The 27021-nt window shown below is 58.4% G+C and overlaps 4 protein-coding genes across 7 annotated transcripts in view; 2 read left to right on the top strand and 2 right to left on the bottom strand.

Moving 5' to 3' along the window:
- The window catches only part of E2F1 (E2F transcription factor 1), an 11322-nt gene extending 5776 nt beyond the window's left edge, over positions 1 to 5546 (top strand). The window contains exons 2-7 of the mRNA XM_023220446.2: positions 838 to 928; positions 1278 to 1497; positions 2866 to 3018; positions 3687 to 3801; positions 3897 to 4122; positions 4248 to 5546. Of these exons, the coding sequence (XP_023076214.1) occupies positions 838 to 928; positions 1278 to 1497; positions 2866 to 3018; positions 3687 to 3801; positions 3897 to 4122; positions 4248 to 4495 (1053 nt within the window). The 3' untranslated portion in view covers positions 4496 to 5546. The remainder of the gene's footprint in view (positions 1 to 837; positions 929 to 1277; positions 1498 to 2865; positions 3019 to 3686; positions 3802 to 3896; positions 4123 to 4247) is intronic.
- A 1234-nt stretch (positions 5547 to 6780) lies between these two features.
- On the top strand, positions 6781 to 24802 carry NECAB3 (N-terminal EF-hand calcium binding protein 3). Of its 4 annotated transcripts, XM_023220444.2 has the most exons (13): positions 6781 to 7035; positions 8836 to 8860; positions 10456 to 10564; positions 11535 to 11560; positions 11774 to 11871; positions 21495 to 21631; positions 21872 to 21990; positions 22143 to 22222; positions 22325 to 22378; positions 23034 to 23146; positions 23316 to 23393; positions 23836 to 23927; positions 24012 to 24802. In XM_023220444.2, exons 1-13 carry the CDS (start codon positions 6901 to 6903, stop codon positions 24038 to 24040), a joined length of 1095 nt encoding a protein of 364 aa, XP_023076212.1. In that variant the 5' UTR covers positions 6781 to 6900; the 3' UTR covers positions 24041 to 24802. The 4 variants fall into 4 exon arrangements, with proteins under 4 accessions (XP_023076212.1, XP_023076211.1, XP_023076209.1 ...); XM_023220443.2 differs by having other exon boundaries at positions 22143 to 22378; XM_023220441.2 differs by having other exon boundaries at positions 21495 to 21990.
- Positions 12989 to 17272, bottom strand: ACTL10 (actin like 10). Its single transcript, XM_023220204.1, has 2 exons — positions 17078 to 17272; positions 12989 to 14227 (listed from the first exon to the last, which is right to left on the bottom strand). Exons 1-2 carry the CDS (start codon positions 17270 to 17272, stop codon positions 12989 to 12991), a joined length of 1434 nt encoding a protein of 477 aa, XP_023075972.1.
- C20H20orf144 (chromosome 20 C20orf144 homolog) lies at positions 17633 to 19242 on the bottom strand. Its single transcript, XM_023220445.1, has 2 exons — positions 19061 to 19242; positions 17633 to 18042 (listed from the first exon to the last, which is right to left on the bottom strand). Exons 1-2 carry the CDS (start codon positions 19226 to 19228, stop codon positions 17785 to 17787), a joined length of 426 nt encoding a protein of 141 aa, XP_023076213.1. The 5' UTR covers positions 19229 to 19242; the 3' UTR covers positions 17633 to 17784.
- Positions 24803 to 27021: the final 2219 nt, after the last annotated feature.

The raw sequence follows: 27021 nt of genomic DNA, 5'->3' as shown, positions 1-27021 counted from the left end.
CTCAGCTCACTGCAAGCTCCGCCTCCCGGGTTCACGCCATTCTCCTGGCTCAGCCTCCCGGGTAGCTGGGACTACAGGCGCCGCCACCTCGCCCGGCTAGTTTTTTATAGTTTTTAGTAGAGACGGGGTTTCACCGTGTTAGCCAGGATGGTCTCGATCTCCTGACCTCGTGATCCGCCCGTCTCGGCCTCCCAAAGTGCTGGGATTACAGGCTTGAGCCACCGCGCCCGGCAACATTTCTTATATAGTTTTTGTGGGTCAGGAATTCAGGGAAGACTTATCCAGCTCTGGCCTGGGGTCTGTGGAGATTCAGCCAGTGTTTGGGGTCTGGCTGCTAACAGAAGTTGTGACTAAGTGTTGCTGTTGGGAGGAGGCTATGGTTTCTTGCCCATCATTGGGGCTACTTGAATGTCCATATGACATGGCAGAGTAAGTGACCTAATACAGAGCAAGGAGGAAGCTCCAGTGCCTCTGACCCAGTCTCAAAAGTGACACGCCATCCCTTCCACCACATTCCGTTCATCAGAAGCAAGTTACCAGATCTGGCTCATAAAGGGGAGGAGAATGAGGCTTCATCTTTTGAAGGAGAAGGATCAAAAAGTTTGCAGATGTGTTTTAAATCCACCACTAGACCCCAGAGAAGTGGTGAAAATTGAGTGTCCTGTGTGGTAGGACTGTGACTTTCAGGCTGTGTCCTCTGATCTCCCTCAGTCACACACTCAGGCATCCTGCTAGAGAAACTGAGGTGGGGGTAGTCCAGAGGCACCCAGCCTTCAGTCAGGTCTCTTCTGGCCTCACTCCTGGTTACTGGGCATCCTCCCATTGTTTTCACCACAGGTGAAGCGGAGGCTGGACCTGGAAACTGACCATCAGTACCTGGCGGAGAGCAGTGGGCCAGCTCGGGGCAGAGGCCGCCATCCAGGAAAAGGTACCTATGAAGCTTGGGCTGGGCAGGCCCCTGTGACCAGGCCCAGGTTAGGCGTGTGAACAGACAAACAAGTTTGCAAGCTAACATCTGGCTTGTCGGGCTTGAGCCAGGCCTCTGAGGACCCTGATGGGCAGTGGGAGTGGCCACCTGGCTTGGTTTCTCCAGGCCCTGAGGGGTGAGGAGTTCCCCGGCCAGAAGAAGAATGCTGTGGTTGGCCTCGCCAAGGGGAAGGAGCTGGCTGTCTCCCAGCCCCTATCATCCTGCGGCCCTGCCCTGCCAGAGTGGCAGGCCTGGCTGGAGGTGGGGTGGATGCTGAAGGGCCCTGTCTTTCCTGACCACACCCCCGCAGGTGTGAAATCCCCGGGGGAGAAGTCACGCTATGAGACCTCACTGAATCTGACCACCAAGCGCTTCCTGGAGCTGCTGAGCCGCTCGGCTGATGGTGTCGTCGACCTGAACTGGGCTGCTGAAGTGCTGAAAGTGCAGAAGCGGCGCATCTATGACATCACCAACGTCCTCGAGGGCATCCAGCTCATTGCCAAGAAGTCCAAGAACCACATCCAGTGGCTGTAGGTACCGGCCACACAGGAGGGCAGGCACACCTGCCCATGCCAGCCTGGAGGAGCTGGTAGTAATACCCACTGTGGCTGCCTGCATCCCCATCTTATAGCTAGAGAAGTGGGCTCAGAGAGGAGAGGTAGCTTCCCTGAGATGATAGATGGTAAAAAGCACACAAATGTTACACATCCACCTCACTTGGAGCTTTACTTTTTTCTTTTTAGATGAAGTTTCACTCTGTCACCCAGGCTGGAGTGCAGTGGTTCAGGTGATTCTCCTGCCTCAGCCTCCCTAGTAGCTGGGGATACAGGCGCCTGCCACCACGCCCAACTAATTTTTGTATTTTGTAGTAGAGACGGGTTTCACCACGTTGGCCAGTCTGGTCTCGAACTCCTGATCTCAGGTGATCTGCCTGCCTCAGCCTCCCAAAGTGCTGGGATTACAGGCGTGAGCCACCACGACTGGCACAGCTTTACATATTTATTCATCTGGGTTGCCACCATTCAGATCAAGATAGGAGCATTTTCAACACCCCAGAAGGTTCTCTTGTGCCCCTTTCCAGTCATTGCCAAGCCTTCACACCGCCAGGTCACCACTATCCTGGTTCTCATGCCCTCGTGAGGTCTGTCTGGCATAGATGTTTTATTCTTTTACTTGTTTTATTTTCCCCCTCCTGCCTTCGCCCCAGTCATCCTGCTACTACCCTTTCTTTGATACAAACACCTGCCTTTTCATTTTTTGGTAGACTGTTCCATTCTGCATCTTTTGTGTTTTTTTTGGCGGGGTGGGGGTGCGGTTTGAAACAGGGTGTTGCTCTGTTGCCCAGGCTGGAGTATGGAGGCACAAATACAGCTCACTGCAGCCTCAACCTCCTGGGCTCGAGCCCTGTACCTGTAGCTAGGACTACAAGTACATGCCACCATGTCTGGCTAATTTCTTTAATTTGGTGTAGAGGCAGGGTCTCACTGTGTTGCCCAGGCTGGTCTCAAACTCCTGAGGCTCAAGCAGTCCTCTGGCCTCAGCCTCCCAAAGTGCTGGGATTATAGGTATAAGCCACCAAGCCCAGCCTTGTTTTTTTTTCATTTGACAGCATGTCTTGGAAATGCTTGTGTGTGTGTGTGTAATATTTCGTGGCATGTCAGTTCCATCATTTATCCCGCCCTGGTTGAGGGACATGAAGGTGTTTATATTTGGGCCAGAGTTCAAGCCCATGACACTCTGATTTGGAGCCCAGCTGAGGAGCCAGACCCAGAGAGAAGCAAGGGCTTGCCTGGGCCTCACAGAACAGAGGCGGCAGCAGATTCTGTCCTGAGGGCCAGGGCTCCTGGCCAGAGGGGCCAAGTGCTGCTAACCCTACCCTCCCTGGTGCCTCCCCACAGGGGCAGCCACACCACAGTGGGCGTCAGCGGGCGGCTTGAGGGGTTGACCGAGGACCTCCGGCAGCTGCAGGAGAGCGAGCAGCAGCTGGACCACCTGATGAATATCTGTACTACGCAGCTGCGCCTGCTCTCCGAGGATACTGACAGCCAGCGATATCCTTGGATTGGCTGTAGGGTGTGGAAGGCAGGCTTAGCAGGCAGGGGCTCCACCCAAGTGGGACTAGAGAGGCTTGGATTCAGGAGAGGGTTCTGGTTGTTTTGGTTGCAAGTCCTGGCTCAGCATTTTCTCACTGTTGTGGCACTGGATAAATTGCTTAACCTCTCTGGGCCTCAGTGTTATCTATAAAAGTGAAATAATAATATCCAATTCTGAAATTGTACGGATTAAAAAAAGTGGCTAGGTGCAGTGGCTCATGCCTGTAATCCTAGTGCTTCAGAAGGCTGAGGTGGGAGGATCACTTGAGCCCAGGAGTTTGAGGCTGCAGTGAGCTCTGGTTGAGCTACAGCACTCCAGCCTCAGTGACATAGCGAGACCCTGCCTCTAAAACATGAATTCCCAGCACCAGGCAGGCCTCGAGTTGTGTTGAACATTTTACATGGAATCGTTCCCAGTAGCTATTATCATTACCTTAGGATTCAATGGGTAGAGTGATTCCATTATATAGATGTAGAACTTGAAACTCAGGAATGAGGTAGGTTTTGAGCGGGTAGGAGGTTGGGAGGATAGGAGTGACTAGGCAGGTGTGAGCCCTGCCTTGTAAGCTGTTGGAGTGAGTGACCCCCTAGAAGTCAAAGGTCATGTGGTCCTTGACTCTGCCAACCCTGGCCTATGTGACGTGTCAGGACCTTCGTAGCATTGCAGACCCTGCAGAGCAGATGGTTATGGTGATCAAAGCCCCTCCCGAGACCCAGCTCCAAGCTGTGGACTCTTCGGAGGTGAGATCTGGGAACTCCAGGCCCAACTGGGCTGGGCTGGGCTGCGCTGGTGGTCACCTGGGCCTCAGTTTACCCTGCCTGCTGCTTCCACCCAGACCTTTCAGATCTCCCTTAAGAGCAAACAAGGCCCCATCGATGTTTTCCTGTGCCCCGAGGAAACCGTGGGTGGGATCAGCCCTGGGAAGACCCCGTCCCAGGAGGCCACTTCTGAGGAGGAGAACAGGGCCACTGACTCTGCCACCATAGTGTCACCACCACCATCATCTCCCCCCTCATCCCTCACCACAGATCCCAGCCAGTCTCTACTCAGTCTGGAGCAAGGTGGGTGATGGGTAGGTGGGTGGGGTGGGGCAGGGCCCCTCTTCTAGGGGGTGGGCAGGCATGACAGCCCCTGCCTTCCTCCCTGCTCGGGCATCCCCGGCCTGTGATGCTCCCCGTCTCCCCAGAACCGCTGTTGTCCCGGATGGGCAGCCTGCGGGCTCCCGTGGACGAGGACCGCCTGTCCCCGCTGGTGGCGGCCGACTCGCTCCTGGAGCATGTGCGGGAGGACTTCTCCGGCCTCCTCCCCGAGGAGTTCATCAGCCTTTCCCCACCCCACGAGGCCCTCGACTACCACTTTGGCCTCGAGGAGGGCGAGGGCATCAGAGACCTCTTCGACTGTGACTTTGGGGACCTCACCCCCCTGGATTTCTGACAGGGCTTGGAGGGACCAGGGTTTCCAGAGATACCTTAATCTCTGCAGCCCTGGAGCCCCCTGTCCCTGGCCGTCCTCCCAGCCTGATTGGAAACATTTAATTTATACCCCTCTCTCCTATCTCCAGAAGCTTCTAGCTCTGGGGTCTGGCTACCGCTAGGAGGCTGAGCAAGCCAGGAAGGGAAGGAGTCTGTGTTTGTGGTGTGTATGTGCATGCAGCCTACACCCACACGTGTGTACCCAGGGTGAATGTGTGTGAGCATGTGTGTGTGCATGTACCGGGGAATGAAGGTGAACATACACCTGTGTGTGTGCACTGCAGACATGCCCCAGTGTGTCCACATGTGTGTGCATGAGTCCATGTGTGCGCGTGGGGGGGCTCTAACTGCACTTTCGGCCCTTTTGCTCTGGGGGTCCCACAAGGCCCAGGGCAGTGCCTGCTCCCAGAATCTGGTGCTCTGACCAGGCCAGGTGGGGAGGCTTTGGCTGGCTGGGCTTGTAGGACGGCGAGAGCACTTCTGTCTTAAAGGTTTTTTCTGATTGAAGCTTTAATGGAGCGTTATTTATTTATCGAGGCCTCTTTGGCAAGCCTGGGGAATCAGCAAAGGGGAGGAGGGGTGTGGGGTTGATACCCCAACTCCCTCTACCCTTGAGCAAGGGCAGGGGTCCCTGAGCTGTTCTGCCCCACACCGAAGGAGCTGAGGCCTAGGTGATTTATTTATTGGGAAAGTGAGGGAGGGAGGGAGACTGACTGACAGCCATGGGTGGACGGATGGTGGGGTAGGGCCTCTCCAGGGGTCAGTTCAGGGCCCCAGCTGCCCCCCAGGATGGATATGAGATGGGAGAGGTGAGTGGGGGACCTTCACTGATGTGGTGGGCAGGAGGGGTGGTGAAGGCCTCCCCCAGCCCAGACCCTGTGGTCCCTCCTGCGGTGTCTGAAGCGCCTGCCTCCCCACTGCTCTGCCCCACCCTCCAATCTGCACTTTGATTTGCTTCCTAACAGCTCTGTTCCCTCCTGCTTTGGTTTTAATAAATATTTTGATGACGTTTGGGCCGGGTTTTGGGACTCTGTTGGGAACAGTTTGGGGCGGGAGAGGCCAAGGTTGCTGGGTAAATGCCCATTCTCCACTTCCCTTCTCTCCGTCCCTGCTCGATTTGATTTGAGTCTCAGAACTCGAAGAAAGGTCAGCTTCATCGCTATTTTGGTCCTAACTCAAAAGCCGATCCAGTAAAGGTTTTTGTAGAAAGCCAAGAATGCTACTCAGTGCTGCCCGAAGTGCAGAGTAATGAGTGGCCTCTCCTTTCCCCAGCCCCAGAGGCCACTGTGCTCAGTTTGCTGTCTTTCTTCCAGACGTTTCTGGACATTAGTAAACATGCAACAAATCACAGTGGACTGGTTCTGTGTCAGGTATTTAACAGTTTTGGGGACACGGGTGTTACCTCCCTTCTTGGTGTTCTCAGGGTCTGAAGGAGATCTACTTAAATGAGAAAATCAGGAAAGGCTTCCTGGAAGGCGTGCTTGAATTGAGCGCTGTAGAATAGGTAGGAGTTAACCAGAGGAAGAAAACACCAAGCAAAGAACACGACGGGCAAAGGCCGTGGGCAGGAGGGAGAGGGATAGAGGACCGGAGAAAGTAGTGTGGCTGCGGTCCTGAGGTGAGGGTCAGAGTGGTGCTCCTGGAGCGGGGCGTTCAGTCTTAAGCTTTATTCGGGGGCCAAGGAGTCACTGGAGACCGAAGTGACACCTCTTGCATCTTAAAAGCTCCCCCTGGCTGCTGTGTGGAGAACGGGTTGAAGGGAGGGCCAGAGTCACCGAGGGGAGGGGAAAGGGCCGCGCTGAGTGTCAGAGAGGGCGGGCGTCGGGATGCCTGGGAGTCGGCCACACGGACCTGTGGGCTTCCTCTGCGCCAGCCCACGTTGTAAGCACTTGACCCTGAATGAGTCCCAACAATCCCATAGGGTGTCTACCGGAACCATTTTTGCAAATGAGGATACAGACGCCCCGAATGGTGGAGTCCTGGTGGGTTTTACCCACTCGTATCAGCCAGACTCGGCACTGGCTTGGTCACCCTGTCCCTCCGGGTGGGCGCGCAGCCCCTAGGTTCTGCTCCCGGCAGGCCGTCACGGGACCCGAACCCTCGGGCGCCTCCGCCTCCCCCGTGGCCGCGGAAGCGCGGAGGCCCGCGGCGCTGGAGTTGGACCTTGCCGCGAGGGAACCCGGCGCTCAATCTCCAGACCCAGAACCCGGCGTCCGCGGGGGCGGGGCGGGGCGGGGGCGGGGCCTGAGTCCGCGCGTCGGCGCCGGCGCCGGCGCCAAGGGGCGGCCCCCAGCCCCACCGAGTCCGCCGCGGCGTCCAGGGTCGGGAGCAACCGCAGCCGAGCCCCAGCTAGCGGGCGGCGGCGCCATGGCGTGCGTGGGGCTGCTCACCGTGTGCCTGCTCCGGCCGCCCGCGCCCCAGCCCCAGCCCCAGCCCCAGCCCCCGCGGCACCCGCAGCTCGCGCCCGACCCCGGGCCCGCCGGACACGCGCTCTTCCAGGACGTGAGTGGGCGCGGGCTGTGCTCGCGGTGTCTCCCCGCCCGAGTCTGTTAGTCTCACCCTCCGGGGTTGTTCGGGCCCCGCCGCTGTCTCTGGGTCTCTGCCTCTCTCTCTGGCCCTGCTGTCTCTGTTTTCTCTTGACCCCTCTGCCTTTGTATCCCCTGTTCTGTCTCTGTCTCGTCTATGTCTCCGCTTGTCCCTGCTCCAGTGTCACTGCCCCTGCTGCCCCCCACCCCTCAGCCCACCCCACTTGTGTGTCTGGTGTTGCGGGGGAGCTGTCGACAATCACAGCAGCGGTCACCCCACTCTGTAGCAGCCGCAGGCTGGGCTGACTGGGGAAGGGGAGCCTGGAAGTACAAGGGGCCCCCTCACTTCTGACTCTAGTGCCGCCCCCAGAGTCCTTCAGCCCCCACTCCAGGGCAGCAGAGTCCTACAGTTGGTAAGGATTGCACAGAGTCACCCTCCCATGGGACCACGGGTGGCCCTGCAGCCCCCATGGGCACCAGCCACGGCCCTGAGCCCTTCCTCCACCTGTGCTACGCTCTGTCCTGGCCCCCTCATGCCCCAACTCCAGAGGGAGGCAAAGCTGTCTCCCGCCCCCTTCCCACTGCCCCTAGTGACTCAGCACCTTGACCACATCCCTGGCTGGAAGGGACCTGACCCTCCCTCTTCCCAGGTAGGAAAACCAAGGCCTGAGGGGGTATGTCCCAGGTCAGTCATGGAGGCAGGGGAACAACAGGGTGACCCCAGGTGTCCCCATTCCCAGCTTAGCACCCCTCCCCGCTCCCAAGATCTCCATCTACCCCACCTGGGCCTCCCTGGCTTGCTGTGTGTCCCTCAGCCAGTGGCAGAGCTTCTCTGAGTTAGGCTAGAGGTTAGAGTCTTTCCTGAGCCCTGCTGACGCTGAAGAAACAGGATCTTGGAGGGGGTTGGCGTTCAGGACCTGGAGTTCATGGGGGCTCTCAGCCCAGGCTTGACCCACCCCTGCTTGCCAGGCCTGCCACTCTCCCCTTTGCTGGGCTGCTTTGGGTGACCTGGGAGCAGGTCACTAAGAGAGACGGGGCCCTGTCTTGACTCTGCTCCTCTTTGCCTCTGTTGCTCTTCATCTTCACTTCATAAATGAAATCTGCTGACCTTGCCTTCTGCCACCCCCACTCTCCCTTGGACTTGTGCGTGTACACACGCCTGCCAAAGGTCCTCACTGTCAGCCCCATAGGAAGCCCCAGCCCTGAAAGAGTTAATTAACCCCAGCTGCTCCTGATCTCTTTGCTAGTGGGTAACTCAGGCACCTGCAGAGACAGAGTAGCCACTGCCTGCTGTCTTCAACAGCATACAAGGAAACAACTCAGAGAGGGCAGCTGGGATAGACCATGGCCACACAGCAGAGCTCGGGGCTCAGGTCTAGGACGGCTGTGCAGGATTCCTGGGCCGCAAGCCGGCCCATTTCCTCAACCTTCCTCACGCTGGAACCATGCCAGGGGCTGATGTGTCAGATAGAACTTGGGCTGCACTCTGGGTGTGGGAGGTGGGGACTCAGGGAACTGGCCAGGAGCACCCCCAATGAGGCCAGGCCCTGCAGGAGAAGTGAGTGGAGATGGCACCCGCTGCGTGCTCTTCCTGCGCCCTGCTTGCAGGAAAAGCTCCTGCAGGGCTGAGCTGGGCAGGGGGTTTGGGACCAGGCTGGGCAGGAGGAAAGGCGAGGCAGGGGGTAGGCCGGCCAGCTGGGACCCTGTCGGGTTGAGTGGGGGCCTCTGGCTTCCTGGGTGGCACTCACAGTTCCCCACATGTCCCTTTGTCCTCTAGGTTTTCCGCAGAGCAGACAAGAATGGTGAGTGTGGCTTCCCCTGGGTCCCACAGTGGGGCAGGGTGGGAGGCATCCAGTAGGCCCAGGGAGAGTTGGAAGGTTGGGTGGGAAGTCAAGAGTTGAGACAAATCTTGGAGGCCCAAAACAGGAGAATCAATCAAGGCATCCTTCCCAGAGGAGGTGCTGTTCTCAGCCAAGTTTGGCAGGATGGAGAGTGGAGGGAATGTAGTTTGGCCAGGGGCTAGAGGTAGGGGCTGACTTTCACACAGCACCCTGGCATGGTGATGGGCACTTCCTTTTCATGGCCTCCTGTTGTCCTCACAACCACCAGCTAGATTGGAATTCACCCTATTTCATAAAGGAGCAAAGGCCTAGAGAGGTGAAGCAGGTTGCCTAAGGCCACACAGCCTTTAATTGATAGGCTTGAACTGGGGTCTTTGCAGTGTTTAGTCCCAGGCTCCTTGTGTGAGGCACTTGGAAGAGTGAGGTAATGGAGGTGAGACCTTTTTGGAGATTTTACTCAGGTTTTTAGAGGGCTCAGTAACTTGTCACGTGACCAACCATCTGGACCAGGGAGGTCTTGGAGGACGCAACTAAACCCACACCTTGGGCAAGGATAAAGCTGGGTCCAGTGCCAAAGGAGTCGGCTCCTCCTGCCTTGGGTCCCGGGCAGTCTCAGACCCTGGTCTAGGAGAACCTTGGAAGCTAAAGCACGAGCCCTCGGGGACCCATCCAGCAACAGGCTGCGCCTCCCAGGTGACCTGGAGCAGCCCCCTGTACCCTGTGTGGCCGGTGGAGGGTCTGAGCTTCACAGTCAGCCTGGGGCGTCTTTCATCTGGGTCTTCACGCCCTCTTGTGTTTCATCCTCCAGAGACAGGGTCCTGTCCCCACTCCTTGCCCTTCTCTTTGGGTCTCTTCAAATTCATGGGGGTTGTTTGTCCCAACCCATTGATCAGGACACCTGCCCTCATTTGGACCAGGGCATTCTGTCTGTGGAGGTTCAGATTCTCCCCCGGTTCAGCTCCCCACATCCACCTGCTCAGAGACCTCATGTACCATTCAGACCACATCCCACGTCTTTGTCCCGCATAAGTGCTCCCAGCTTCTGCTCACACGCCCCTGTGATGAGGAGCTCATTCCCTTCTGAGCCAGCCTGCTGCTGCCTGCGGAGGCTCCAGCTAGTAGGAAGATTCCATCTGCCTCCCCGTGGCTTGTCTGTGAAGGTCCTGGGCCCAGAGAGTGGAGGTGCCTTGTGCCCTGTAGTGAGGCTGGTCCCCAAATCCTTCCAGGTGGTGTCTAGGCCCTGCCACACTATGGCCGTGTCCCAGCCTGTTGCTTGTTTTTTCGTTTGGCAAACGTTTACTGAGTTCCTATCCAATGCTATGTACTGCCCTGTCCCTTTGGTGCCTGCAAAGTAGGTTCTGTTGCCTTCATTGGACACCTTTGAGGACCCCAGTCCTTTTGTCCCAAACAGGCTCCCCACTGAGCTCAGAATCCCATCCCACCTGGTTAGGTGGTTGTCAGATGCTATGAGGCCTTTGGGGCCCTGGACCTGGTGGCAGGGGTGCAGTCAGGGTCAGGGATACCTCCTCTGCTCCCTGTCCTCCCCCTGCCACCAGATGATGGGAAGCTCTCATTTGAGGAATTCCAGAATTACTTTGCCGATGGGGTTCTCAGCCCGGGGGAGCTGCAGGAACTGTTCAGCGGCATTGATGGGCATCTTACCGAGTGAGTACGAGAAGGGGCCATGGGTAGATGCCAGGCCGGATTGTCTTTAGCCCACTGTGTCCCCTGCTGCCTTGGTTCCTTTTGTAGGATGAGGAAGAGGGGGCAGGGAGAAAGGTACCAGGGCTCGGTTCCAGCTTTACCCGCCTGCCTACCCCCTCTCCAGCTACAGCCTTGCCCACTACACTGCTTCCAGCTGGGACCCCGAAATAGCCAAGTCTGAGTCACCACCCATGGCTCGGCTCCCCATTCCCGCTTCCCACAGCGACCCGAGGATGCCTGGGGACAGCTGGGCCCCTCCTGCTTCCACCCAAGAATGCAGTGCATGAACACGCACACCATCTACCCCCTTGTGTGCTCCCACATCTACGCGTCTTGGCAGGAGTGTGCACGCTCCTCCCCATGCCTGCTCCCAGGGGTGCACACGCACAAACCGCTGTACCTCCCTCTACTTCCCTTCTCCCATTTCCTGAGGGTCAGTCTCAGGTTCCTGAGACTTGGGCTGGAACCTTTGTCTGCAGTACTCCCCCTCCCCTCCTGGCCGGTCTCCCCAGCCAGTTCCTTGTCCTTCAGGGCCTCACTTAGGCAGCTCCTCCTCTAGGAAACCCTCCCTAACCTATCAGCTAAATACCCTGTGCCGTCCCTGGACTTCCCTGCACCTGGCTTCCCCTTTGCAGCTCTGACCTTCTCGCTGGCCTGTGTCCACATCCGTCTTCCCCTGGCCTGAGATCCTCTTGGAGGCCAAGAATGGGTCTGAATCTTTGCCCTTAGAGTGATTAGTTGGGGCAGTAGAACCCATTCTCTGACCCTGCAAGGACTCTGTCCGCAGGATCAACTTAATCTGGGGCGGAGCACAAGTGGCCTCCTTGTTAGACTGAGCTGGGAGTTGGTGGGGTGGGAGGTGGGGCATTGGCCCCAGTAGTCCCAGTTTACCAGGCCCAGGTCTGAAGTGTGCCTTCTCTTTTCCCTGCAGCAATTTAGAAACGGAAAAACTGTGTGGTGAGTAGGCCCACGGGAGCTCTTGTCTCCTGGGGCCCCTGGGCCCCAGGGTAGGTGTGGCAAGGGACTGTTGCTGGTCTCCTGATGGGACAGGTTGGGCTGAGCTCAGGATATAAGGCCTGCTTGGCTGCTAAGGAATTCCAGGGGGCCGGAATCCCAGGGTGGGTAGATGGTGGGGGTCCAGGAACCCTTGAGCACCTCTTCTGCCTGCAGACTACTTCGCAGAGCACCTGGGTGTCTACCGGCCGGTGCTGGCTGCATTGGAATCGCTGAACCGTGCAGTGCTCGCTGCCATGGATGCCACCAAGTTGGTGAGTGGAGTGGCTGATGGTGGGGGGCCCACTGTGAGGCAGTGGACATCTGCTGTACTGTGGGATCGTCCACAGTCTTGACTCAGGGTTATAGAGCTAGGGGCTTGGGTTCAAATCCTGGCTCCCACTTTGCAGCTGTGCCCCTTGACCTCTCTGGGCCTGTTTCCTCATCTTTAAACCATCGTAACAATAGAGCTGCTCTCCATACATCACTGTGACAAGTGAGAACGAAGGCAGGGATTTTTGTTGTTTTGTTCTGTCTCCAGCACCCAGAATAATATCCGGCAAACAGTAGGTGCTTCATACTAGGGGCTGCTGGTGCTCTAGTTGCTGGCCCGTCACAACTGTCGTGGGATATCATTCAGGGCTAGGCTAGGTGTGGAAGGCTGTGCTCACAGGTTCACAGGGCAGGGCCTGGCCCGAGGACATACGTGAGTAGGCAGGGATGTGAGCACCCACGCGTTTGTGTGCACATGTGGACACGTGTATGCACAAGCACAAACAGTGATGATAGCCAGGGCTTGAGGCCCTTGAGTGGTGACTTCCAGAAAATAAGCTGCCCTTCGCTTTGTGTGTTCAAGAAATATCACCACTTCCCTTTGCTCCGTGGCTCTTGTAAGGGGGAGTGAGCAGGCCCGGGAGTGTGTCTGACCCCACTTTTTACAGAAGGGGAAACAGGCACTCATTGTCAACAATGACCTGAGCGCACACAATGACCTAGGCACAGGGCTCCTCCTGCTGGTGACTTTCACATGAGATTTAGTAGGTTTTCAAAGGATTGCCCCTTGGGGCCTGGCATGACGAGGGGTCGGAGGAACTCCCATATCTGTGACATGGACACAAGTGGGGGCATCACCTTTATTGCCCATAAAGTAGGGCCCTGGGGGTAGGCAGCTGGACTGGCATTCTCTGAACTGGCAGAGGTTGGGGAGATTCAAACTGCAGCTGAAAATGAGGGTCCCATGGGTCCCAAATACCTCCTCCTGGCCCAGAAGGGGTTTGGGGTTGACCCATCCAGTCAGCTCCAACCTCCAGGAGGACCCTGCCAGCTCCAAACACCTGACTCTAGATAGAGAGCTGGCCCCCACCGCAGTGCCACCCCCCAGTCTAGCCTGACTCAGTTGAACACATCGTACAGCAGCCTGGAGCCACACTCCTGGTACATGGCCCGGGTTATCCAGCGGCGCTGGAAGGAGTGAAGGGAGGCCACCATGGAGCCGCCGGTCCACACAGCCATGCCACGCCCATGCTTGGCCACCAGGTGGGGCCGCAGGGCCGCGTAGCCGTGCCGCAGGCACTGCGCCTCGAGCTCCTTGTCCAGGCGCTTGGCGAAGCCAGGAAACAGCGTGGAGCCGCCGGCCAGCACCACGGTGTCTGCCAGTCGTGTCCGCAGCGTTTCGGGCATCTTCTGTAGCGCCCGGAAGGCCAGCGCAGGCAGCCCCGGCCCAGCCTGGCCCAGCAGGCTTGGCTGGAAGATGGGTTCGGGGCAGCGGAATCGCTCGCTGCTAAGGCAGACGCAGCACCCGTTACCCATGCTGAAACTGGCCGGATGGTGGCGGGCGGGGTCGCGGAGGTCGCCCTCGAAGTCCAGGGACACGTAGCAGCTGCGCTTCTTGAGATGTGTGATGGCCTTGCGGGGCAGGGCCTGCTGCGAGAGGTCAGGGTTAGCCGCCACCAGCAGATCCCGCAGGTAGCGCGACAGGGTGCTGCCTGCCACGTTCAGCCGGAAGGTGGCTTGGTGCCACGAGTGACCTGCGTAGATGGGCGTGGCGTGGCACACGCCCGCGCCCGCCTCTACGGCCAGCCCGCTGAACGCGCCAGTGGAGCAGAGCGCCAACAACGCGGTGCTAGCAATGTGGCACGCGGGCACTGCCAGGGTCTCGAACAGCAGCTCCGCCACCCTCTCGCGGCCTGCAGGTGGCGCCGTCGGCGAGTCGCTCACCAGTACGGGCCACTGCTCTGGGCACACCCGCAGGCCGCCCACCAGCAGGCGCTCCCAGAGCCCTTCCAGCGCCTCCCAGTCCGCCACCACGCCGTGCTTGATGGGGTGCGCCCGCGCCACGCCGCCTGCCAGCTCACAGCCCGGCGCGCCGGGCAGCACCGGCCGGTCCCAGCTGGGCACCAGGCTGGAGCTCTTCAGCACTATTCGCGGCTGGTTCTCGCCCGCGAAGCCCGCCTTGGTGAAACCCGAGCCCTGGTCCACCACCACCGCGATGCGGCCCAGGGAGGGCGGTCGATGCACATGGCGGCTCCCCGACACTGACGCCACCTTCGGGCTCCGTCCAGCCCCGGGGCTGAAGGCTCTGCTCCTCCGTGCCACTCGGCTTAGTCGGCCCGAGACCTCCCGGCCTCTGTCCTAGGGAGTGGTCCCTTTGAGCCCTTGGCTCTGCCTCCGGGGCCTAAATTCCTCCTCTTCTGGACCAGATCACCACCCCTCTCAGCTCTTGGCTCTGCCCTCTGGTCTGAAAGGCCCGCCTGTTGTTCCGGGCCGTCCGCCGCCTCTTCAGCTCGTTCCTAGTCCCTAGGCCTGAGGCCCGGCCCCTAGTTCAGGCTTCAGTCTCTGCTCTGGCTGGGTTCCAGCCGCATCTCACCCTCTTCGCCTTCCTCCGGCGCCGGGCTCCGGGCTCCACGCCTTGCACCGGGCTCCCACGCTCTCAGGACTCGCCTCTCCTTTGCTGTTCCTCCCCGTCAGCGCTTGCTGAGATGGCTGACAAGATGGCTAGGACTGATCCTTTTAGATCCTAAGAAGCCCCCAGGAGGAGCAGAACTTTGAAGGCGAAGGGGCCTTGTGGTAAGGCTGTTTGGACATATATCCCCCTTGGGGACCCAGGCAGCCTCCTGGCACCTCTCACCTGGGATTGACGGAAGTTCCTGGTTGTGGAGGGGGGAGGAGCTGGTCAGAAGGCAGAAAAGAACTTGGATTGGTCTCATTGTGACCTCACTCCCCAGCAGCTGCACTTCCACAGCCCCCTACCCTATGACAGCTCCCTGGACCATCCTCTCTCCTGGACAGATCCAAGGGCAGTGATTTTGGCATCCAGGGGTCTGGCTTCAGCAGCCCAGCACAATCGATCTGATTCCTTTCTCAAACCACTTAGAGTTATCTGATGTACTCTGGCCAGACGTGTGGCCCTTACCTTCCCAGTGCTGAAGGAAAAGCTTTTAGTCACAGATTTACAGCTTCCCTGAAGAGCCCCGACAGGCTCTGGCCCTACCTTTAGGAGCTTCCACGAATGGGTTCACGTGGGCCTGAGTTTGAGACTCAGTTTTAATTTTTTTGAGACAGAGTCTCGGTCTCCCAGGCTGGAGTGCAGCGTTGCAATCTCAGCTCAGTGCAACCTCTGCCTTCCGAGTTCAAGCGATTCTCCTGCCTCAGCCTCCTGAGTAGCTGGGACTACAGGCGCGCACCATCATACCCGGCTAATTTTTGTATTTTTAGTAGAGACAGGGTTTCGCCATGTTGGCCAGGCTGGTCTCGAACTCCTGACCTCAGGTGATCCACCCGCCTTGGACTCCCAAAGTGCTGGGATTACAGATGTGAGCCACCGCACCCAGCAAGACTCAGTTCTGAAGCTGACTCACTGTGCAGTCCTAACCTAGTCTTGATCTTTCTCTGGGTTTGGTTTTCTCCAAAAGGTAGTAATAATCCCACCACACAGGAAAGAGGCCACTTCTTGTCTCTGCAAAGCCTCATCCTCTTCAGGACCAGTTTCGTTGCAGGTAGAAGACTCGGGGGAATGTAAGCCAAAATAAGGACTTATTTATTTATTTTTGAGACGGAGTCTCGCTGTGTCGCCCAGGCTGGAGTGCAGTGGCGCGATCTCGGCTCACTGCAAGCTCTGCCTCCCGGGTTCACGCCATTCTCCCGCCTCAGCGTCCGAGTAGCTGGGACTACAGGCGCCCGCCACCTCGCCCGGCTAATTTTTTGTATTTTTAGTAAAGACGGGGTTTCACTGTGTTAGCCAGGATGGTCTCGATCTCCTGACCTTGTGATCCGCCCGCCTCAGCCTCCCAAAGTGCAGGGATTACAGGCTTGAGCCACCGCGCCCGGCCCAAAATAAGGACTTTATTACAAGGATCTTATATGTTATGGATACCAAGAGCAAGGGTGAAATCAGGTTTCAGGAACAGAATCTGACTGCAGGGCTGTAGGGAACCCAGGATGTGCACTGCATTGTGGTGGTGGTGGTGGTTTTTTTTGTTTTGTTGTTTTTTTTTTTGCGACAGTCTCGCTCTGTCGCCCAGGCTGGAGTGCAGTGGCGTGATTTCTGCTCATTGCAACCTCTGCCTCCTGAGTTCAAGCGATTCTCCTGCATCAGCCTCCCGAGTAGCTGGGACTACAGGCGCCCGCCATCATGCCCAGCTAATTTTTTGTATTTTTAGTAGAGAAGGGATTTCACCGTGTTAACCAGGATGGTCTCGATCTCCTGACCTTGTGATCCGCCTATCTCAGCCTCCCAAAGTGCTGGGTTTACAGGCGTGAGCCACCGCGCCTGGACTGCATTGTTTTTTTATTCTGAAGATTGACTTAGCCTGTGCATGTTCAAGTAGAGAGCATGGTCTCTTACAGCTCCTGAACTATAGTCCTAGGGGGAGGGGCTGACAGGACCAGCTTCAGCCAATCACTGTATGGGCAGGAGGTGCGACCCCATGGAAGAACATGGTTACCCTGATTGTAACCACGTGGATGGTAGGGAAGAGTCAGTTCTCACAATTAGCAGGAGTGATGTTATGCAGCCTCCAGCCTGGTGCAGGCGAGGTGGAGGAGATGTTCATCATGGTGACGGTGACAAAAGGGTATCTTCAGCAGAAGCTGGGCTGGTGGCTCTAGTGAGCTGGGACTTCAGTCCTGCTGCATCTGCCCCCCAAAAAAGGGCATCCTGAGGTTGGTCACCAGGGTGTGACAGGAAGGCAGGCTGCAGGTTCGGCAGGCCAGGAGTGGTATTGGGTGTGGAGCTGGATTTGGGACCTGGGAGAGTGAGAAGCAGCAGCAGCAGGATCCCACCCACAGAAAGTGTGGCAGGGCTTCTTCTAAGTGATTTGGGGAGTGAGACTGAGGCTGTGGGCTTTTTCTCTATTGGTAATGGAAACCTATTGAAAGCTTATGCGCAGGAGAGTGAGATGCTCTAGACAGGTGAGTGGTTTGGAAGAAGTCTTTGTCATGTGGGGAAGGAGACGGACAGGGTAGGTTGGGAGACAGAGGTACCTTGGGGAAGACTGGAGGGCCTGAGTGCTTTGGGGTTACCAAGTACAATGTGTAGGAGTGAGGTGCCAGAGGGCTTCCAGCTTCTCCTGGGTGCGTCCACAGGCAGAATCCACGTTTCAGGCCTTGCCCCAGCTGACTGCCGTTCTGGCTGTTCTTACCCAGGGTGGTGCCTGTTGGCCTGGGATCCTCCCTCATGCCTAAGAGGGATTACTGGATGCTGGGGGGATGTCAGGCTTTGCCGGAAGCAGGCCCCCCTCACTAGCGTGGCCACGCCTGGGTTTGCCCAAGCCCACCTCCCTTGAGCCTGCAGACAGCGGGATGTGACCTGGGTTTGGAGTGTTGGAGGAGGGAAACTGCCTCCCGCCACTGTAGCAAGGTGTGGGTTTCTGTTCTGACCCTTGGCACATGTAAGGAGAAAGCAAAAGACAGCCCTGGCTCCCGACGTCTCGGTGGCTCTGCTTTCAATACGCCCCGTTCACCCCTGTGCGGCTCCTAGGCTCAGCTTTGCCCAGCCCGACTCCGCCTCCCAGACGCCTCCGACAGGGCTCGCAGGCTCCAGGGTTGCCACGCACTCTTTATTGGGTGGGGTCTGGGCCAAGCGCTTAGAGCCGCGGGCGAGGGCAGCGGCACCGTTTGCGCGGCTGCTCCTCAGCAGGCCAGGCCTCGCTGGGAGCCAGTCTCCTGGACCGCAGGCTCAAGCGCAGCTGCTAGCGCAGCCGCAAGCGCAGCCGCGGGCAGCTCCGCGCTGCCTTCGCCCCGCCCTCTTCCGGCTGCCGCGCCTCCTGCCGCAGCAGCAGCAGCAGCATCACCGGCATCTTCAGCTCGCGCTCGCCGCTCTCTCCCGCTCCGCGCAACCTGGGTGCCGCCGGGGAGCCCAGCCCGGCGCCCGACGCGTAGTCAATGGGTTGCCCAGCCTTGGCCAGCGGCTGTCGCTTGTCCAGGGGGAGAATCAGCACGATCCTGGTCTGGGGGTGGAACAGGGGCGTGATGGGGAGAGCACGCCAGGGCCGAGCCCTCCTCCTGGGACCCTCATCCACCGGGGCCTGTCATCCTCCCATGCGCAAGGCTGGAGGGGACCCCTGTCCAATTCAGGCCGCGGGGAAGCTCTCCCTTCCTTGTGTGGCGCCCCGGGCTCCGCCTCCCTTCTGGAAATCCTCATCCATCCCAGGCTGACTTCCTGAGACCAGCTCCGTCTAAGTTTATGAGATCCCTTCCAGACCCTATGTCGGGGGCTCTCAGCACTTCCCCCCCACCCCCACCTGGTCCAGGGCCTCTGCTCATTTGAGAGGGAGGCAGGGAAGTTCTGAGCCTAGGAGCTGGAGAGAGGACACAAGGGAATTCCGCCTGCCCCTAGCTTCAGTAGCACCAACTAGGACTGATTCTCCGTGTTGGGACCTCCATCCGTTTGTCCAGGGTTGGGAGAGAATCCCACTCCTGCTCACCTCCCTGGGCTCTCGAGTCTTATCCACTTTCTGCTTCTGGAATCTCTGCCCTCCCTTCTGGGCTTTTTTTTTTTTTTAAAAAAAAAAAAAAGACTGAGTCAAACAGGGTCTTGTCCTACAGGTTGGAGTGCAGTGGTGCTGTCAACGGCTCACTGCAGGCCTGACCTGAGCTGGCGCAGTCCACCTCAGTCTTCTGAGTAGCTGGGACGGTGGGCATTCGCCACCACAACCAGCTAATTTTTTATTTTTGTAGAGATGGGGCCTCCCTATGTTGCCTAGGATGATTTTGAACTCCTGGACTCAAGTGATCCACCCACCTTGGCCTCCCAAAGTGTTGGGATTATAGGCGTGAGCCACCTTGAAAAGACCCCCATCCACACCCATATGGGCCCCTGGGATCCTCATCCTTGGGAGAGATTTTCGAATTCCTCCCTCACCCCCTAGGACTTCTGCACACAAGGGCCAGACTCCCACCCACCTGTCCAGCTTTCCCTGACCCCCAGCTGCCTCCCCAGCCCTGCTCCCCATCCCCCACACTCACAGTCGGCTTCTTCCGAGTGAGGTGGTTGAGGAACTGTTTCCACCAGGCCTTGTCCATGTCAGCTGGCCTCTCCTTGTGGGCCTGCTTGGGTGCTCTGGTCCTTTTGTGGGAACTATTGTTTCCCATGGCAGGGCTGGCCACCACTGGGGACCATGGCCCACACTCCATCTGCTCTGCCCCCTGGGCCCTGGCAGCATTGTGACCTCACGGGCTGACCTCACCAATGGCAGGCTCTGAGCACTGCCTCCCAGGGCCTAAAGGTGAATCTGGGCTCCACTCACTCTGTCACTTTTGGTTTCTCAGCTGTAAAACTGGGCTAATGATCATAAATGAGGCAATGCATGTAAGCTGCTTAGTGGCCAATAGAGGGGGATTTCTGTGGTTTGGGTATGAATTTTGGCCCTGCCACTAACTTACTATGTGACCTTAGCCCAGGTAATAAACCTCTCTGAAGGCCGGGCGCGGTGGCTCAAGTCTGTAATCCCAGCACTGTGGGAGGCCGAGACGGGCGGATCACGAGGTCAGGAGATCGAGACCATCCTGGCTAACCCGGTGAAACCCCGTCTCTACTAAAAATACAAAAAAAACTAGCCGGGCGAGGTGGCGGGCGCCTATAGTCCCAGCTACTCGGGAGGCTGAGGCAGGAGAATGGCGTAAACCCGGGAGGTGGAGCTTGCAGTGAGCTGAGATCCGGCCACTGCACTCCAGTCCGGTCGACAGAGCGAGACTCCGCCTCAAAAAACAAAACAAAACAAAACAAAAAACCTCTCTGGGCCTGTTTTCTTATCTGCAAAATGGGGTCAATTATGGTTCCTATAAATTGTTACAAAGGTTGAATGAGGCCCGGCACGGTGGCTAATGCCTGTTGTCTCAGTACTTTGGGAGGCTGAGGTGGGTGGATCACCTGAGGTCAGGAGTTCGAGTCCAGCCTGGACAACATAGTGAAACCCTGTCTCTACTAAAAATACAAACATTAGCCAGGTGTGGCGACATGGGCTTGTAATCCCAGTTACTCAAGAGGCTGAGGCAGGAGAATTGCTTGAACCTGGGAGGCAGAGATTGCAGTGAGCCAAGATCATGCCATGTCACTCCAGCTTAGGTGATAGAGTGAGACTCTGTCTCAGAAAAACAAAAGACTAAATGAAATTCTTCTTGTAGCAGTGCCTGGCTCTGAGCGGGTGCTTCTGACTGTTCTCTGGTTGCAAGCAACAGAAACTAATCATCTCAAATACCCAAAAAGGAATTTTTTGGAAAGATTTCATGGAGATAGAAACCCTGGCCTGTCTGAGAATGGAAAGGCCCACCTTCTTCTCTGTCCCTGTCTCCTAACTCATAAGCCTGGCCCAGGAGCTCCCATCTGATGGCTGAGCTGAGGCAGGTTGTGGCAGGAGATGAAATCTCTGATGGATGGGACCTCTGGAGTCCCCTCGGAGAGGGCAGGCACCTGGGCCACAGCTCCCCAGGACTCCCACCCTGGTGCGCACGCGCGTGTGTGTGTGTGTGTGTGTGTGTGTGTGTGTGGTGGGGGTTAGGCAATTCCCAGGACGTCTGTGATTCCTGGGTGTGTAAGTGGGCAGGCCCTTTATTGTGTTACACTTGACGATAGGCAGCTGGCAGGTCTAGCATTGAGAGCTTATGTGTCAGACCCTGGGCTGAGTCCTGTGCAGGAATTAACTCCTGGGAGCTTCTCGCAGCTCCATATGCTGAGTTGCATCTTTCCTGTTTGATAGATGAGGAAATGGAAGCTCCAGGAAGTGAAGGTAGTTGAGAAGCCTCAGAATACCATGCTGGGCCATGCAGGGCCTAACGTGGGCAGCCTCCCTGCCTCTCTGCCACCCTGAGAGGGGCTGAGAGGAGGCTGGCAGTGTCGGTTGGGGTCAGTGCCAGTGTGTGTGTGTGTGTGTGTGTCTGTGTGAGTGAGGACGGCGACCTGATTGTCTTTTATCAGCAGCTCTTAGTAAAAAGCACCCAGTGTTGTGTGCCATGAGTGGATGAATGAGGGAGTGAACACGTAGATTGTGAGTCTGGGGCCACACACCAGGTCATCATTTTGCCTCGTGTCAACATTGGCCCTTGGATACCTTGTGACAGCCCCACCCAGCCTAGCTATGCCTGGGACTCACTGGCTATGACGGTGCTGAAGGTGGCAGCCCCATCAGGGAAGGGGCCGTGAAGTCCAGAAAAGCCAGGCACGTCGGCAGGCAGATGCCTGCTGTGAGTTGGCTCCACACCTCCGGGGAGGGAGGCCAGGCCCGGACAAGGAGGGATCCAGACCCTCCCTGCCGGGTCTCCTCAGTACCCTCCTGCCTGTGCCGGGTTTGCGTGCCCCTGCTCTTGGCACCGCCACTGCTGCTCTGATGGGCATGAGGCAGAGGGCCCACTCAGAGATCGATGCCCAGGCTGGGAGATGCTGACTGTCCCCCCTGGCCCGCAGGAGTACGAGAGGGCCTCCAAGGTGGACCAGTTTGTGACGCGCTTCCTGCTGCGGGAGACGGTGAGCCAGCTGCAAGCCCTGCAGAGCTCGCTGGAGGGGGCGTCAGATACCCTGGAGGCCCAGGCCCGTGGCTGGCGGTATGTAAGGGCGCTGCTGACCTGCAGGGCTAGTGCACAAGCGCCCACTGTACCCCCATTCCAAATCCCCACAGTCTTAGCATCCTGGAGCCTGTATTTTTGGGCAGGGAAGCCACGGTGGGGTGAGATGAGACTGGCTTTGGCGCTAGGCCTCGGAGTCCCAGGAGGCCTGTTTCCTCACCCAGGCCTGTCCCGTCCTGGGGTCCCAGTCCTCGGCCCTGTGAGCCTCACTTTCTCTAGGTCAGATGCAGAGAGCACGGAGGCGCAGAGCAGGCCCTGCGGCAGCCGGCGGACAGGACGCCGGGCCCTGAGGAGCGTCAGCCGGTCATCCACCTGGTCCCCCGGCTCTTCTGACACAGGTGCGCCTAGGGCGGGGTGGGAGGCCTGGCCAAGGTGGGCACCACATCCCTCCTTCCCCCAGGGCCCGCTCTTTCACTGCCCCTTACTTCATTCTGAGAACCTGCCAGGCCTGAGAGGCCCCTGCCTGACCCTGCACGGGCCCCACCCACAGGGCGCAGCTCAGAGGCTGAGATGCAGTGGCAGCTCCAGGTGAACCGCCTCCAGGAGCTCATCGACCAGCTCGAGTGCAAGGTGAGGGCCATGGGGCCACGGCCCCACGAGGGAGGACCCTCCTGGTATCCACCTGAGCCAGGCCCATGCTGGAGGCCCGGCCCACACTCTGTGCCCTCACAGGCCCCCCGGCTGGAACCCCTGCATGAAGAGGACCTGGCCAAGGGGCCTGATTCGGTGAGCCCAGGAGAGGGGCAAGCGGCTGGATGGCCATGTCTGGGGGTGCTCATGAATTGGGGGTTCATGGGGCCAGCTGCCTGCCCACCCTCTGCAATGCGCATGTGCCCCGTCCCCAGGCCTGGCGGGCAGGTGCCGGGTTCTGAGAACCTGGAGGAACCGCCACCCTTCTGTGGGCTTTGGTTCCCATCAGCATTTCTGAAAGCCAGGTCTGGGGCAGTGTGGACGGAAGCTGGAGGGAGGAAGGAAGTGGTGGCATACCGCAGGAGGGACAGTGGCTGGATCAAGCAGCACCCTTGGAGACAGGGAGACGATGGAGACAGGGAGGTTGGGGGGCAGGTTGGCAGCAGGAACCCAGCTAAAGGGTAGGTTGGATCTGGCATCAGTCAAGAAGGCTGGGGGCCAGGTGCAGGTGGCTCATGCCTGTAATTCCAGCACCTTGGGAGGCCAAGGTGGGAGGATTACTTGAGCCTGGCAGGTAGAGGCTGCAGTGAGCCATGATCCCACACACCACTGCACTCCAGCCTGGGTGAGAATAAGATCCTATCTTAAAAACAAACAAACAAAAAAACAGCTGGGAACCTCCTAGAGGCCACAGCCAGTCCCTCCCCTGCGCCCAGCCCCACACCGGCTGACCGACTGCCTCTCCCACCAGCACATCCTCGTGGCCCAGAGGCAGGTCCAGGTGGCAGAGGAAGGCCTGCAGGACTTCCACCGAGCCCTGCGCTGCTATGTGGACTTCACAGGGGCCCAGAGCCATTGTCTGCAGTGAGTCCCCAGCTGGCAGGTGGGATGGCTGAGGTGGGGAGGGGTGCTGGGGGCAGAGAGGGGTGCTGGGGCTGGCTGGCCTGGGCCAGGGCTCCCATGAGACCTCAGGCCAGGGAGGCAGAGGTGGTGGCAGCCCTGGCCCGGCCTGCCCATCTCTTTGGCCCCACAGTGTGTCCGCCCAGAAGATGCCGGACGGTGCCTCCCTCACCCTGTGTGAGTTCTGGCAGGATGAGGCCTCCTGGAGAAGGTATGAGTGCCAGTGTGGCTGCTGACACCATGGAATGTGACCCTGGAGTGAGTCAGGCCAGGGGTCTAATCCTGCTGTCCCACTCACTGACTCTGTGGCCTCAGATGAGTGACCCCACCTGCCCGAGTCCCCGAGTCCTTTCCAAAATGGAAGTGATAACAGTTCCAACTCCTGTGGGCTAAAGGAGGTGACTGGGAAGAGCTGAATACAGCACAGGGACACGGGAGGCACTCAGTGAACACTTGTCACCATGCATGTGACAATGCCTATGCCGAGCAGTGTGTGTGGTGCCCTTTGTTCTACCTGCACAGCGTCCCCGTGTCAAAGGGGAGAGGACTGAGGCTTCAGAGGCAGCGTGAGAAGGGCCGGGGGTCTGATTCTGGCAGCAGGATGGGGTAGGAGTGGGGAGACTGAGGTCATGGCAGCCTGCGTCTCTCCGCAGGCACCAGCAGACGCCCTGCAGCAAGGCCTTCCAGCGCGTCCTCATCGACCACCTGCGGGCTCCGGACACCCTCACCACTGTGTTCTTCCCAGGTGTGTGGCAGACCCCCACTCATGTCGCCTGGGAGGGGCAGCGGGCTCCTGAGGGCTCCTGACCCCCCGACCTCTGACCCCCAGCCTCCTGGTGGATAATGAATAACAACTGAACCAGACCTTCACACACGCCGAGGACCCCGGGACCCTGCCTCCCTCCCTCTGGAGCCTTCTGCACTGGCCAGCCCACCCAGCGCAAAGACCAGGGCCTGCCTCCTCCTGGACCTGGGCCTGGTGGAAGGGCTCTCAGCCCAGGGATCAGGGACTGGGCTGCTTGCTTTCTATTTGTTATTGATTTATTTATCCATGTATTTTATTGTTTGTCACTTCAGCCTCCAAGCTACTTTGGCTTCTGCCTGGCTCAGGAGACCTGGATTCTGGTCTCTCCTGGCTGAGCGACCCAGGGCAGGTTCTGTCCCTGTGTGGGTGGGCCTTGGGCCATCTGGCTGCCTAGCAAGGCTCCTGCTTTCTTCCTGCTGGCTTGGGGCCAGGCTTCTGCTCCTTTCCAGCTAGCAGCAGAAGCAGGGCTGATGCTCAGGGACCCAACCCCTCAAACCTTGCCCCTGAGGCTGGGCTGGACCTGGGTGCCCGTTGCCCTCCCGGGCCACTAGGCTCTGACTCTTCCAGCACCCATGGATGTGCCAGAGGCCTTCGGGTTGGTTTGCATGCCATTTTCTTATCATTTGCATGCCCTCACCCCACCCATTCTCAGGGCACTGTGTCCTCCTGGAACCACTCTATGTGGTTCTCAAGCCCCAAGGTGACCTGGCCAAGTAGCAATAATTTGGGCCCAGGGTCACCTGTTGCCCCCAGAGGCCTCTGAAGCCCAGGCTGGGACCCCAGCACAGAGGCAATAAAGGCAGTGGTCCCTTCCAGTGTCGCCTCCTGTCTCTCGCAGGTCTGGGCTGTGGGGCCTGTGTACCTCCCAGGCCAAAAGCTCCAGGGGGGCACCTGTCTTGGGAAGCCCCCGGTTCCCACCTCATGCCCTGACGCTCGCAGAGTGGATGCTCACAAGAGCTGACACAAGTCTTCCCACTTCAGGGTCCCCGGCCCTGACACACCCTGGTGGTGGGTCCTGCCTGAGGGAGGGGGTGACATGTCTCTGCAGGTTTTACAGGGGTTCTAGCGTCACCCACACAGAGCCTCCTCCGGGCCCAGATTGCTCGACCACGCTCCTGTGGGAAGACTTGGCCTTCTCACCAAGCTGGACTTGTCACCACCATCCCACATAGAGTGGTTCCAGGAGGACAAAGGCCAAGCCAGTCCTATTAGCCCCTGGGGGTGTCCTCCTGTCCCCTCCATTACTGGGGGCATGGACGGGAGGTGACCTGGCCGAGAGGGACATCTAACATCTAAGCAGCTGTTCTGAAAAGGAAGCCCCTGGCACCGCAGGGGCACAGGGTGGCATTTGACCTGGCCTGGGAGTGCTGGCATCAGTTTTCCAGAGAGAGGAGATGGCACATGGGCCCTGAGGAGAAGGAGGGTTTGCCTGGTTGAACCAAGGGTGACCCAGTAGCAGGGCTGAGCTGAGGGTGCGGGGGAGAGGGCTGGGTGAGGCTGAGCTCTGAGGTGCTATATCACGAGGAGGCCATGGGAGGCTTTAAGTCGTGGTGAGGGGTGGCCGGTGGGGTGGGTGCTGTTTCCATGTTCCTGAATGCCCTGATGGCGCCAGGTCCTGACTGGGCTGGGGCCTGGCTAGAAAGGTAACTCAGATGGCACCAGCTCACGGTGGGCATCTCCGTCTGGGACTCCAGGCGGGGTCTTCCCTGTGATTTCTCCCCGGCAGCCCCTGCGGGAGACAGTTTCTTTCACCAGCCTGCCTGCCTGGGCCACCTGCACAGAGGCCCCTGGTGGCATCCTGGCCAGTCCAGTGCCAGGCCGTCCTCCTGCCACCCCACTTCACAGACCCCTGGGAGCTCCTAGAAAGTGCTGCCACCATCTGAACCACATGGGGCTCTGAGCAGGCTTGAGGCTTGTTCGGGTGTAGTTACGCGTGCCTGTAATTCCAGCTACTTGGGAGGCTGAGGCAGGAGAATCGCTTGAGCCCAGGAGGCGGAGGTTGCAGTGAGCCAAAGACTACAGGTGCACACCACCACGCCCAGCTAATTTTTGTAGAGATGGGGGTTTCGCCATGTTGCCCAGGCTGGGCAGTGTGTCTTCTTGTTAGAGAAGACAGCTGAGGAGGAAGTTGCCCTGCTTTCCATCCTGTGTTGTAAAGGCTTCTTTTGTCCTCCACAAAAACTATAGCAACAAATCTTCGAAACTAAAAAAAATTCCCACTGCCATCTTTTTCCATCGTTTTTTTTAATTATGTTTTGAGACGGAGTTGCTCTGTCGCCCAGTCTGGAATGCAGTGGTGCTATCTTGGCTCACTGTAACCTCTGCCTCCTGAGTTCCAGCGATCCTCCTGCCTCAGCCTTCTAAGTAGCTGGAATTAAAGGCGCACACAACTACACCCACTAATTTTTTTGTATTTTTAGTAGAGATGGAGTTTCACCATGTTGGCCAGGCTGGTCTCGAACTGCTGCCCTCCAGTGATCCGCACACCTCGGCCTCCCAAAGTGCCAGGATTACAGGCATGAGCCACCGTGCCCAGCCCACTGCCATCTTTAAACATGCCCAAACCCTCAGGGTGACTTATCTGTGGTGGGCGTCTCCTTAGCTTTTGTGCCCTGGGCACCATGCCTGGCTCCCTCTGTAGTGCAGTTCTGAAGGTGGACACCTGTTTATTATGATTTTTAATAGAGGCTGTGTCCTCCTTCACTCCTGAAGGCTGGAGCTACAGAGGAGGGCACGCAGGCGGGGATGTCCAGCAGGATCGGGGGCCACTTAGGAGAGTGTTTGGTTTGAGCTGTGAAAGTTGAGCAGAGGTCTCTGGGCAGGTGCGAGGGCAGAAGGGAGCCTTGGAGTGTGAGGGCTGGGGCCAGCTGAGGAGGCCGAGTGCATGGGAGTGGAATGTGGTCTTGCAGGTGACGGAGACAGGAGGGTGCCAGACAGGGAGTGGGTGGGAGTGGAGCTGAGCGCAGACGGGGCTGGAGCCGCAGCCACAGAACAAATGTCGGAGCTGGGCTGGTGCTGTGGGGACCCGGAGGAA

Source organism: Piliocolobus tephrosceles, chromosome 20 (genome assembly GCF_002776525.5).
Source record: "Piliocolobus tephrosceles isolate RC106 chromosome 20, ASM277652v3, whole genome shotgun sequence".
NCBI classification, from domain to species: Eukaryota; Metazoa; Chordata; class Mammalia; order Primates; family Cercopithecidae; genus Piliocolobus; species Piliocolobus tephrosceles.
Note: the sequence above shows the minus strand (reverse complement) of the source record. Positions and strands in the feature narration are given on the sequence as shown.

Bases quoted from the DNA above. Each gene is read 5' to 3' on its own strand.
- C20H20orf144 (XM_023220445.1), bottom strand. From the start codon at position 19,228: ATGGAGTGTGGGCCATGGTCCCCAGTGGTGGCCAGCCCTGCCATGGGA. The intron at 18,043-19,060 runs GTGAGTGTGGGG...TTCCACCCCCAG, and splicing joins TCACTCGGAAGAAGCCGACT to ACCAGGATCGTGCTGATTCT.
- ACTL10 (XM_023220204.1), bottom strand. From the start codon at position 17,272: ATGAGGGAGGATCCCAGGCCAACAGGCACCACCCTGGGTAAGAACAGC. The intron at 14,228-17,077 runs GTACCTCTGTCT...ACCACTCCCTAG, and splicing joins GCCCTCCAGTCTTCCCCAAG to GACAGAGGCCGGGAGGTCTC.
- NECAB3 (XM_023220441.2), top strand. From the start codon at position 6,901: ATGGCGTGCGTGGGGCTGCTCACCGTGTGCCTGCTCCGGCCGCCCGCG. The intron at 11,561-11,773 runs GTGAGTAGGCCC...TTCTGCCTGCAG, and splicing joins AGAAACGGAAAAACTGTGTG to ACTACTTCGCAGAGCACCTG. The intron at 21,991-22,142 runs GTGCGCCTAGGG...CCCCACCCACAG, and splicing joins CCCCGGCTCTTCTGACACAG to GGCGCAGCTCAGAGGCTGAG.